This window comes from Mauremys reevesii, linkage group 15, assembly GCF_016161935.1.
Source record: "Mauremys reevesii isolate NIE-2019 linkage group 15, ASM1616193v1, whole genome shotgun sequence".
Lineage (NCBI taxonomy): Eukaryota > Metazoa > Chordata > Testudines > Geoemydidae > Mauremys > Mauremys reevesii.
In genome coordinates, this window is record NC_052637.1 from 31,128,657 (window position 1) to 31,141,771 (window position 13,115).

General features: G+C 44.4%; 1 protein-coding gene across 1 annotated transcript; it reads right to left on the reverse strand.

The window, feature by feature from the left end:
- Window positions 1–1,875: 1,875 nt before the first annotated feature.
- LOC120383437 (5-hydroxytryptamine receptor 3A-like) lies at window positions 1,876–9,793 on the reverse strand. Its single transcript, XM_039501588.1, has 9 exons — window positions 9,745–9,793; window positions 9,299–9,456; window positions 8,244–8,288; window positions 8,044–8,153; window positions 6,920–7,089; window positions 5,009–5,145; window positions 3,104–3,314; window positions 2,609–2,776; window positions 1,876–2,123 (listed from the first exon to the last, which is right to left on the reverse strand). Exons 1-9 carry the CDS (start codon window positions 9,791–9,793, stop codon window positions 1,876–1,878), a joined length of 1,296 nt encoding a protein of 431 aa, XP_039357522.1.
- Window positions 9,794–13,115: the final 3,322 nt, after the last annotated feature.

Here is a 13,115-nt window from a genome sequence, read left to right on the forward strand (position 1 = left end):
TTTGTGCATGTAGGCAGCTTTTGAGCAAGAATAGGTTCTCTCTACCTATACAGGACCACACTTGGGGATTTAGAGTCTGGGACTGGATTGCAGTTCTACTTGCTCTTCTGGTGTAATAAACTTGAAATTAGTATAAGATAAAGGCAACCGAACTCTGATCAACTGAGCAGCATACTGGCATCTTGTCAGCAGCCCAAAGGATGCACCTAATTTGCATACAATAGGCCTGACTCCTTTTTAATGTGGAGTTGGCGTTCTTGGAGCCTGCAGGGGTCAAGATGGAGCATTGCATAGTGGGACTTCTATTCTATGGACTCCTCCTCTGTGTGAAAGAGGAGGGTGGGTGTAACATAAACGCCAGGGGTTCTACTCAGGTCATTGAGGCTGACAAATTCTCTGGCTAAAGACATCAAGAGCTTGTACCTGTTTTATTTAAAGCAGATGCTATTTAAAGGTAAGTGTCTCTTTAAGGAAGAGGTAAGATGAGAATGGTGACTCCTTTTCCATGGCTAAAGTGAAATAGGATGTGAGTCACAGCTTCACTGCCGGCAACAATCTAGGATTAATGTGCTCACCAAATCCTTTGTTCTCTTGCAGGCTAAGAGTGCTGCTGAATATGTGCAGGCCTCTAAATCCCTTATTGTCCGGTATGAGAAACAGGTAGGTTTGATGGTTTCTACCCTGTGAATTTCATGCTTAAGGCAGCTTGCAATGTAACCTTGTTTTCATTTCTAATTGTAAATCTAGTTTAAGTTGAATTCTTGCTTACAACTGACTTTTAACATTTTCTTGTTTCTCCATCCACTTCAAGCTTGAGAAGTTCAGAACCAAGATTCCCCGCCCACCTCCCAGCCTCAGTGTGCCAGCTGTATTTGTGCCTCGCACCTATTATGTAGCTGTGCAATTATCCCATACTGCCTCAGTAGGGGTTAGGAGAGGGCCATCCTGGTTGTAGAGGCAGGGATGTGGGAGGGCTTTGCCATTACATGGCCAGATGAATATTATGGACTGATTACATGAACCTATCAAAGAATAGGCAGATATGCTGCTCTTGATCTAAAGCTTGTGTGTAGCATTGGGGGCTGAAGGTAAAATGAATAGGAGAGCAGCCTCACCACAGGCACCTTCTGAGAGGATTGTAAGATTCTATTAGGTAGGTTTCACCTTCAGGCAAAGCCGTGATGATCTTTGTGTGTGTTATTTCTGGGTGGTCCAGGTCTCCCATTAGTAATGTGCAGTACTAATAAGGCAAACACTTCCAGTGGTCTGCAAAAATCAGATATATGGTATGTTTATGTAAGACAGCATGTCCTGTGACCAGCACTAACTGGTTGGGGTTTTTGCTATGGTAAATATACCTTCTCCTCTGCAGCTGATTATTCTCCTTTAAACTTGAATCCTGGGCTGTAGTTGAGGGTAGGGAGCCCACCCTGGCCTGTTTCCTCCTTTGAGTTGATAGTGGTAGCTTGGACTCCAATCACAGTTGGAGGAGCCTGTCTCATCCCGTCAACCAGCACTAATCTAGTCCATTGTGCTATTTCATGTTTGCTTTGTTCCCCCCAGATCTCCACGTGTCGTTCAGCACTTTTGAGAGCTACAGCTCAGATGACTTATACCTACTCCAGTAATTCTCTGTCAGCTGGAACACTAGCTCCATGAATGTATTTTATTCAGGTAACTTATTTGCTGATGGGATGCCCTAGGTGTACACATTGCTTTACAAAGCACATGCAAGAACAAGGCTCTTACCCTGCAGAGTTTGCATTATTGTTCAGACATGCAGTGCACAGCTTAATTCAAGCATAAGAAGCAGGAAAACCTTGTTAGGGAGGAGGTTCAGGCAAGCAAGTATTAGAAAAGGCAATTGGCCCACATTTAACTGCTCCATTGTACAATAATGATGATGCTAAACAGTAGTGATAAAAGCAAATGACTGCAGAAAAGCACCTTCTCCAGAACAAGCAGAGTTGACTCGCACTCCTGTAGCTCTGCCTGGGTACCAATTTGCTGCCCTTCTGCATTGATTCTTTCCGTAAGCATGGGGAGTTCTGTATTTCCCTTTCCAAGTGCGCTTGAATCCCTGCTCTCCTCTTGTCCCCTGGCCATCTCAGTCAGTGAATCTCCTACAATGGGCAGAACAGCAGCCAAATGTAAATATACACTAGGGGAAATTGTGGACAAGAGCAGAGGCCTGCATGATGCTAAACTTGACTTTATTTGCTTGATTTTATTATAACTTCATACGTCAGAAAATCTCAGGCACTGTTCTGGCTCAATGAGTTCATGGGGTTGGCCAGAATTGGTGGACTCTGTGTGGGGCTGGGTTTATAGCTGAGCCTACATAAATAACAAAGGTGCAGCTCTTTTGTATACATATGTTGCCTGTATATATTTGATTCTTATAATATATGCACCATGATGATGTTGAGAGGTAGGTGTCTTAACTGTGTGTGACTTTATGATTAAATGTGGCCTGAAACACAATGGATTCACAATGGATTCATGCAAGCCTGCTAGCATGATTGATTTCCAGAGATAAGGGGCTCCCTACTGACAGAACATTGTTACTAGATGCAGAGTATTCAAATGTAGGTAACCAAACACCAACCTTGCTTGCATAGGAGGTTTCCGGATGTTGTTCTAGTTTGCTTGCGGCATCTCAGCAGTTTTGTAGCCTTGAGTATAGGGTGTAGGGGTTTCTTCTTCAGCTGCACTAATAGGCAGGTCTCCAATATACCCATAATCATTAGGACAAGGATACCTACGAAAAACATCACTGCAAAAGAAGACAAAGAGCATGTGATTGATAAACTCTCTGCCTTACTTCCCCTAGATCCATAATTCTATCTAGTGTGAGCTTCTGCTTAATAGAAGAAATATATAAATATATATATATATATAATATATATATAATAGAAGAATATAGTGCCCCAAGTCCAGAAACTGCTCTGAATAGGGACTTCTAGCATTACAGCTCTACTGAAGTGACTAGTGTTCCTCTTCTTACTATCTTTGAATAGGCGACACGTTTGTACTCTGCTCTCTTCCTTACATCCAGTGCATGTCTAATATAAAGTGACTTTTACTGAATAAAGACAAGTACCTATTACGGGTGGGTCATCGGAAGAAGTGGGAATAATGTCCTTAAGAATCAGAGCTAACACAGACTCTCCAATGAGGAGTGTCAGCTGGAAGCTGATCTTGTTCTCATAAGAGCTGCTGCTGAACAAAATAGTCATATCCAATAAGTAGAGAGCACATGATGGGAAGATAAGGTTCAAAACGTATAAAATGGGTCGTCTCTTCATGGAGATCTGGAGGGAACAGGGCAAACATGAAATAACAGAATGGCCTGGGTTAGTGCTGGTCCCGATGGGACGAGACAGACTCTTCCTCCAACTGTGGTTGGCGTCCAAGCCATCAACTCAAAGGAGGGAACAGGGCCCAGTGGCTTCCTACACTGTAGTGCAGCCTTAAAAACTCACCCTCATCCTGTCCCCAGCTTACTTTCCTTGCTTCCTTACCTTCATTTCCTACTTTCTTCCTACCTTCTAACCCCAACTTCCCCTCCTCTCATAGTCTGACCCTTCTTCCACCTGTCCTGCTAACTCCACCTTACCTGCCCATCTTTCTACCACCTACTTCCCGCCACTTTACCTAACCCCCTTTGCCCTCATTTTGAGTCGAGCACTATGTTCTTCTGTGCACTCTTGCTATTTTCCTACTGGTATTCTCCATGAATATTCATGCACATGTGCTTGTAGAATATACATATGCCTTCACCTGTCTGATATTTTTTTTTCTTCTACTCCCCTAAACACACACATTGAAACTGGAGCGGACAAAAAGGTCCATCTAGTGCAGTAAGCGGTCTCAGAGTGGCCTATACCAGGTGTCTCAAAGGAAGATATAACTGCCTTAGGCCACATCCTCTGCTGGAATAAAGCAGTGCAGCTCCAGTGATGTCAATGGAGCTATAGCAATTTGTACCTACTGAGGATCTGGACCCATAACCGTGTAGTGCTATATCATGAAGAATGTATTTTGTTACCAGCTATGAAGGAATCCAGCGACTTGCCAGCATTAGTGTCTGACCCCCTATGCTCCTATGAGAGCTGTACTGTCAAAGCTCATTTTGCTGAAGCATGATCTGGCTTTCACAGTAGACTGCTTTAGTTCCACCCTATATTTGGCCTTGTCTCCTGCATTGTTAGGTGAGAGATGCTAGGAATGTGGCAGTGGAAAAGGTACCATGAGTTGTCTTGGGCACATGTGCTGCTGGATTTGTGAGACTGCTGTAGGTCTCCCATTTAGACATGGGAGTTGCCTGTTTCCCCCATGAATTTCCTTGCAGAACAGAGCACTTGGCATGAGCAGCAGATCGTGCCCTTTCTTGATTTAGCTCTACAGATCTACACTGTAGGGGTCAGGCAGAGGGTGCAGAGGTGCCACATTCTGAGAGCTCTGTTTACAGGTATATCATTTTGATTTTTATCAGATCATTCTGTTTTGAGATTTTTAGACTCCCACAAACTTGCTGAGGTAGGAATATTAACTCTTGGGCATAAGTCAGGGGTTCTCAAACTTGGGTCAGGACCCCTCAGAGGGGGGGGTTGCGAGCTGTCAACCTCCACCCCGAACCTTGCTTTGCCTCCAGCATTTATAATGGTGTTAAATTAAAAACAGTTTTTTCTATATTTATAAGGAGGGTCGCAGTCAGAGGCACGTATGTGAAAGAGGTCACCAGTAAAAAAGTTTGAGAACCACTGCCATAAGTGAATAATATATATCTCCCTGGATCTTTTGTTAAAATACCTATGATTTTATAAAGCACTTTGCCTGGTGGGGAATGTGCATTTGTAATTGTGGGAGTTAGTCCTTTAAAGATGACTAGATTTTGCTTGGGTTGTGTTTTTAGTTTGTAGCTGAGCCCTGATGTTCTGAAGGACGTGCTTATAATAAATCAATGAATACAATATATAGTGTGTGAAATACACTGATGCAATACCTCATACTTGAATGCAGGATACTCTTCATATTTAGTAATGTTTATGTTTGTGAACTTCCATTCTCCACTGGTCAGGTGAATAAGTTGGCTTGTTTTAGTCACCTCATCTGTTGTCTGATTGGACCAGAGTATAATGTCTGTTTGAGGAAAGAAAGACGGAGTGGTTTAAAGGCGTTTCCTTTCTAAGTGCAGGGAGTTCAAATCTGCTACCACAGTCCAGGTGTGTATTCAGAAGGAGGGAAGAGGAGGTTAAGATCCCCCACCCACCCTTGGTGGGAAAATTACATCTCTTGCCCAACACAGAACTTGTTGTGTACTTGGAGCTTGAGTTTTACTCCAGGGTAAAGTGGGAATAACGTCATTGAAATCAATGGAGTTATACCAGTATGAGATCAGAATCCGGCCCACAGGTCACTGCTTAAATGGGATCAGATATCTGCTGACAGCAGGAGTTTCATAACTCCATTGGTCTTGGAAACTTCGTTGGATTCTGTCTCCCACCTTATGGCCTTGATCCAAATCCTAATGAATCAGTGGGAGTCTTTCCACTGGCTCCAGTGAGCTTTAGATGAAGCACTTAGAGGAGCAGTTGGCAGTGGCTGTCTCTTTCCTGTGCTTCCATAAATACTTGGAAGTAGCTACTATCTGGCCCTCTTCTGCACAGACTCACTACTGCAAGCACATTCCTTTAGCTACAGAAGGATGATCCTTAAGGTGGCAATTGTGCAAATGGAGCATTTTCTTGAGAAAAATATCTAGGTCTCGATACCGAGATGGCTAGCCCCCTTCCCTGAAATGTTTCACTCCTGGATGTGAACTGGGCCTGTTTAATACTGGCATTCCTAGCAAAAAGTTTCCTCTTCAAATCGAGACTGGCTGACTTTCTGGAAGTGCTGCTTTAGCCAAACACAAATAATTGGGATCAATTAACTGGGTGATATTTAATGGCCTGTGAGACACAGAAGGTCAGACTAGATGATCTAATGGTCCCTTCTGCCTTTAAACTGTAGGAATGTCATGAAACATTTGCTACCTTTGGTTTAACGAAGCCAATTACTTTTCAAGAGAAACTAAATTATTAGAACAGTTGTAGCTAAATGGACACTCGTTCTATGCAAACAATAAAAGATCATGCTTGAAAGTAAGTCTTGCCTCTCCATTACTGCGCCTACCATGGGGATAAAATAAGAGCATGCAGCAGTCCAGACCCTAGATCTCTACCCTGGAACTCAAATCTCTAGGTCTGGGTCCCAACCTGCAGTCCTTTCTCAGTCATGAGTAGTCCTCTCAACCAGGGGCGGCTCTAGGCATTTCGCCGCCCCAAGCACGGTGGCACGCCGCGGGGGGCGCTCTGCCGGTCGCCGGTCCCGCGGCTCCGGTGGACCTCCCACAGGGACGTCTGCGGGAGGTCCACCAGAGCCACCTGCCGCCCTCCCGGCGACCGGCGGAGTGCCTCCCGTGGCATGCCGCCCCAAGCATGCACTTGGCGTGCTGGGGCCTGGAGCCGCCCCTTCTCTCAACTTCAGCCCTTGGCGTTCTATTTTGAATCTAGACCATCATGCACATTTTAAGGATTAGACCTTGCAAACTCAAGTAATCCTTATTACAGTCAGTGGGACTAGTCATTTGAGTAAGCTGACCATTCCTGGGAGTAAAGGCTTTGCAGAGGCAGATCCTGGATTCTTTCAGGGCTATACATATAGGAGACTCCATAGGGGGAGATCATGCCATAGCCCAGTTTCCCTCTTGCGTTATAATTATTTTTAACACAATGGACACTGAGTAATGAACATAAAAATTCAATGGCAGATCAAACCTTTGAACCAACTAGTTCATTGTCTTGTTGAGGACAGTGGCCAGCACCAGCAAATCCAGTCTAGTTGTAGTAAAAGTGAATAAGAATGGACATACCTTGATGATTAATTGAGAAGAGGCTTATTCTGCACGTCTGGGTGTCAAATGGAAACTTGTGCATCTCCAAGTTGCACGCTACGGTGACATGGTGCTGTTGGGTTGTGCTAACGATGCCGTTGTGAGTGATGGACAGAAAGGGCCTGTTGAGCGATTTCTCTTCATCCACTCTGAACAACAACAATAAAAAGTAAAATGACAAAACGCTTGTTGCAGATCGAAGACAATATTTTATTTGCAAACTCACTGTTAGTCTGACTTTGAATGGTCAGTGAACCTTACTACATACAACAGGATGCAGAAGAGAGAGGGTGAGTGACAGCGAGTACCCAGGGATGAGAGATTTAAAACAAACAGGGGAGGACAAAAAGGCTGTGGGAGGAGATAGGAGAGACGGGAGGAGAGAACACAAGCAGAGAGAGTCTGGGGCGCAGAGAAGGGCTGATAACCCCCATCTACACCAAGACTTGTAATGCACCCCATTCGCATGCTAGATGAGACAGGAAAGACATTCAAGGACATATGAACTTGCCCCATTGGACCAGGGACTGTTGGCCTAATTCTGATCTCGCACTGCTTCCACCCGCTAACTATTGACTTCAGCTGGATTACTCCTGATTTCCACCATGTAAATAAGGGGAGAATCAGGCCCTATGTCTTTATTTGTGTCTTGTGCAGTGCTGAGCACACCGCTGCTTCTTAACAAATAATATTTAATCTTTTAGGGACAATACCAAATATGATAGTACAGCGGGCACCTCCTGGACCTCCAGAATAAACAGTGACAGGAGCCACTAAGATATGCTGTTGGAGTCTGTCTCCTTTTGATTGGCTTCCCTGTCTGTCAGATTTCCCATAGCCTGCACATGCTCTACTAGTGCCCCCTCACTCGGGCTAAAAAACCCCATTTTATTTAATGAATGTTTTCTAATTGTCATGAGATCAGTTAATTGGTTCTTAGCTATTCCGGCACCTCCCCCACAATTAGTCCTGCAAAACCTTTGCTTATGTGAGTAATCCTCACTCAGATGAGTTAGTCCCATTGATTTCAGTGGCATCAATCATGTCCCTTGTAATTATCCCTCTTACAGAAGCAAGTTGAAGTTAGCCAAGGAGAGTCTTACTGTTCAAAAATTATGAGATATGGGGACCAAAATGTATCCACTGGCAGAAGGAATTCGGAAATGTTACAGAAATCCTGAGGATTCCAGGTTGCAAAGACATTTTCCCACTTCTAGAGGAAAGAAAAATCACAGAATGGAAACAGTTTTTGGACTCACAGCACACAGGCAATAGCTTTGATTTTACATAAATAAGCTCTTACCATGGTCACTAAGAAATAGACAGTGACAGTTTGAAGCTTTTCAGTCTAGAGAAACAAAATTTTGAAAGTGATTATCATGATTTCATTTACTAAGATAGGTATAGAACTTAGAGGCTGTTCAGCGTTTTTCTTACAATGATGATGTGATGGGTGTCTGAGATATGAGAAAATCAGGGCAGACCAATACCGTACTTTTCTTGGTCTTACAAACTGAGGCGTAGGTTGGAAGGGTAAAGTTCAATGTTTGGAAAAAATAGTTGCCTGATAGAATACACCTGGCTATGTAAATCTGTGCTGGGACAGGATCCAGAGCAGGAGAAATATTGCAACATGGCTCAGGGAAATTGAGTCTACAGAATCTGTTCCCTGATATATAAGGAGGGCAAAACCAAACAAGAATTACCAAGTCTCTCCTCACTCTCCCCTCCCACTCCCCCAACTCCACATTGCTGTAACCACCGGCTAATAACATGGGTTCCCTATACCCGGGCTAAGCAGAGGTATTTCCCTTTTAAAAGGGTTTTTTTTTTTTGGGAGGAAACAGAAAAAGAGAGAAGTTTAGATGAAACGCAAATCAAGGGCCAAATTCCTGAATATTCTTGGACAACTTTGCAGTGCTTTGGCAACACAATGCAGCTTAACAGGCCAATTAAAAAGTGGATAGGAGGCTGCTAGAGAAATGAATCTTGCCCTGGACTTTGATCTTTTAGAGCTCATTTTAATGTGACACCTGTTCAACATGTGATGAGCACTAAAGCAATTTTAAACATCCCTCTCATTTATGCAGTTGTGACAAACTATTTTACAACTGGTGCCTCCAAACATACATTGCTCTGGATTCTGCTTTCAAACCAGAGCCATAAAGTCTGGAGAAGACCTAAGGTGCGGGTTCTACCCTTTCACATCAGTGGCAGTAATAGTGGAGTGACTCCTGATTTGTGCTGGTATGAGTGAGAGAAGAGTCACTCACTCACATTAGAATCATCAACTGCCTCAACTTTTCAATCTCCACAATATTTCCAACTATAAAAACTAATAGAGGTTTGTTTCCTTACCACTGAGAGGATGGACATCAGTATAAATTCTATCTCCACTTTCAATGGGTCTTTCCAATTTTTCTTGGGTATTGTACATAGTGGGGGTGGCTTTTCAGAGGAGATATTCAGATACTGAATAACGTCATCGTACATACAGAGCTGTTCTGGGGCAGCACCTGTGGAAATAAAATGAAAGTCTGGTTAAATCTAAATTCATTTTATCAGAACAATACCAGGCAGGATCTCAGCATACATCGCACAGCCAGCCTATCGAATATGAATACATCAGAGGATAAAAGGCATTGGGCTGTAACTTCTAGGAAATCACTGTCAGATCTTTGACCCCTTTCACACTGGCAGGAGTAGGGTGCCTGTCTTAATCTTCCTCATCCATGTATGAGAATATAAATTCCTCATGGGTAATCCGGTTGGTTTTCCCCTGATCCTACTACAATTTAACTTACTTGTTGCCAAAGTCAAAGTGAGAATAGCTAAGAATGCTTCCCACATCATTCCCCTTTTCCTAAGGAGGCAAACGGTACAGCTGATGCTACCGCTAGTTGCCAGTGCCTATCAGCTGAGGTATAGCTGGTGCTTTGATATTAATCAGTGTAGGGAGGAAGCTTATATAATTGAAGTCTTTTTTTTTAATGAAGAATTTAGTGATAATGGTGCAAAGCACTCAGCTGGCTCTTGGGATTAGCTCGTGAAATTACCGTTAATGGATCTGATGTTATGGGACCAATACTGTGGTAGAAATAATTTGCTTTAACCCCATAGTCCCCCCACGGAAGGTTTTGCTTGTTGTTGGGATTTATTTACACAAAACAAATCGGGGCTTTTTTGTCTTTGTTTGTCCAAAGTGGGTCTTGCTGCTTATTGGACAGCCTTGCCGCTGCACTCTGGCAGAGGGGAAGTGACCCCTGGACTTCCATATCTCACGTAAGCTCCCTAAGAACTGAGGATGGCCGTCTTGTGAATGGAGTCCTTTGAAAATGCTTGGGAACAAAATGTTCTGGGTTAAACATGTTTTGTTTGATCTGAAATCAACTTTTTTGATTCACTGAAATTTCTTCATGACTTTCAGATTGTTTTGAACCTCCCCCCCCATTTTATCTTTTCAGCACTGCCAGCCAGCCGAATAGTCAATCACTTGCTGTAAAAGTGCCATCTATCCCGAAAGTTGTACGAAGTTAACAAACTACCTTCCTGGTAAGAAAGTTACATGGTCTCTCAGTGCTGGCAGCAGTTTATCCACCTTAGTTCCCTCTGCTTAAAGTGCCGGCTGTATCCTGATGTCCATTCTTCACCGCTTTCTGCACTGTTTAGGTTCCATACGCTTGGCGCCTTCACAACTGCCCAGCCCTGCTTTACACGGTGCAGCTCTAAAGCTCAATCTTCCTGACTTCAGATTCTCTGCACCCCCAACTTCTGTGCTTTGCAGGCTATGCAAAGCTTAGGAACCCCAGAGGCTCATGACTCCAGATCCCTCTTATAAAACACACCCTGTTGAAAACTAAAAAGATGTGGAAAGAGGAGCTCTTAGGTGTTGTGGGGAGAGAGGCTAGACTGGTAGTTAGTGAGACTTTGCAAAGCTCTCCCTTGCCTGCCATGGTCCCCCTGACTGTCTCTGCATTCTCTGGTTTGTTGTTTGATGTGGAAGATCCTTCCATGCTGAACACGGCTGCTCCTTCACTTGTTTCTTATCTAGCAAACACAGCTGGCTCATATGCTTGTATGTCTGAGATTCAACTGACTATGTGTGTATATATGTAAATATACAGTGTGTGGGGTGTAAGTGCCACGGTGGAGTCAGGCTCTCGGACATCCTCTGTATCATTCCCCCTCCCCCCAATCCTCTGATTTGTAACCCATGGAGCCAAATCCTGCTCCTGTTAGAGCCTGGCAAAGCTCCCCAAGGGCGGAGACTCCACCCCCAGAATGTCCAGCTCCCTGTCCCAGCTAGATCATGAAGGCTGAATGTCCTCACTCAGCCCAGCTGCAGCAGAGGAGGGGTACAGGTCAGCTGGGGAGAGGGTTCCCCTCCCCAGCTCAGCCCCTCTCTGCACAGTCTGGCCAGCCCTTCATGGGCCGGTGTTGGGATGAATCTTGGTGTCCAGCCAGGGGTGTCTTCCCCTGTAGAGGCTGATCTAAAGCAGGGGGAGTTGGGACCAGCCTTTTCTGCTCTCCCCCATGGCCTGGGTGTCTTGGAAAGATGAAACTAGCCAAACAGCCCATGCATGGCTGTGGTTAAACTGAGCGCTGCTGGAAAGGCGGGTGAGTCCCAGGAGCACCATAAACCAGAACATCGTGGGCTAAATTCCACCCCTACTGCATTCCCCACCCGGGAGTCAGTGTGGTAACAATCAAGGCGTAAATTTGCTGGGCTAGGATTGTGCAACTTCACCCAGCTGAGATGCTGGCAAAAGCCCACTCAGCAGAATCAAATCTCCCGGGGTGCATGTGTTGAATAGCGACACCCCCACCCCCAACAGCTGTGGAGAACAAACCCTGAGCCATGTGGCTAAAAGGGCGGCAGATTGGCTTTCAGAGCCTCTGGTTGCTTGGTGCACAGGCGCTGGAACTAGGGGTGCTGCTGCACCCCCTGGCTTGAAGTGTTTCCATGTTTATCATCTTTCTTTTTTTTTTTAAACCTTTTGTCAGCCTTGCAAAACTGTAATGAAAACAAACCATCCCATTCACAAACTCTCCTTGCCTGCTCCTACCAGCGTTCATGATGAAAAAACTGAGAGTATTGTACTTGCCCATCCACCGCTCCCCTAACCCCGCACTCCAAGAAAGGCAAATGTAGGCATGTAGAATTTTGTGTGGCTGCTTTATTGCCATTTCCGCATTAACAAGGAGACTGGAAATACTGTCAACTATAAGTAGCATACTTGCTACCCTGGGGCCTAATGATGTGGGGGGGAATGGGTACTGCAGTGTTGCCCTGTGTGAACATAAGAATGTCCATACTGAGTCAGACCAAAGATCCATCTAGCCCTGTATCCTGTCTACTGACAATGGCCAATACCAGGTGCCCCAGAGGAGGGAGTGAACCTAAGAGGTAATGATATCTCTCCTGCCATCCATCTCCACCCTCTGACAGAGGTTAGGGACACCATTCCTTACCCATCCTGGCTAATAGCCATTGATGGACTTAACCTCCATGAATTTATCTAGTTCTCTTTTAAACCCTGTTATAGTCCTAGCCTTCACAACCTCCTCAGGCAAGGAGTTCCACAAGTTGACTGTGCGCTGTGTGAAGAAGAACTTCCTTTTATTTGGTGGCCCCTAGTTCTTATATTATGGGAACAAGTAAATAACTTTTCCTTATTTACATTCTCCACATCACTCATGATTTTATATACCTCTATCATATCCCCCCTTAGTTTCCTCCTTTCCAAGCTGAAAAGTCCTAGCCTCTTTAATCTCTTCTCATATGGGACTCGTTCCAACCCCCGGATCATTTTAGTTGCCCTTCTCTGAACCTTTGCTAGTGCCAGTATATCTTTTTCAAGATAAGGAGACCACACATCTGTTCGCAGTATTCAAGATGTGGGCATACCATGGATTTATACAAGGGCAGTAGGATGTTCTCTGTCTTATTCTCTATCCCTTTTTTAATGATTCCTAACATCCTGTTTGTTTTTTTGACCGCCGCTGCACACTGCGTGGACGTCTTTAAAGAACTATCCACGACGACTCCAAGATCTTTTTCCTGATTAATTGTAGCTAAATTAGCCCCCATCATGGTGTATGTATAGTTGGGATTATTTTTTCCAATGTGCATTATTTTACATATATCCACATTAAATTTCATTTGCCATTTTGT

Bases quoted from the DNA above. Each gene is read 5' to 3' on its own strand.
- LOC120383437 (XM_039501588.1), bottom strand. From the start codon at position 9,793: ATGATGTGGGAAGCATTCTTAGCTATTCTCACTTTGACTTTGGCAACA. The intron at 9,457-9,744 runs GTAAGTTAAATT...TTATTTCCACAG, and splicing joins CACTTTGACTTTGGCAACAA to GTGCTGCCCCAGAACAGCTC. The intron at 5,146-6,919 runs GTATGTCCATTC...TTCCTCAAACAG, and splicing joins CTTCTCAATTAATCATCAAG to ACATTATACTCTGGTCCAAT.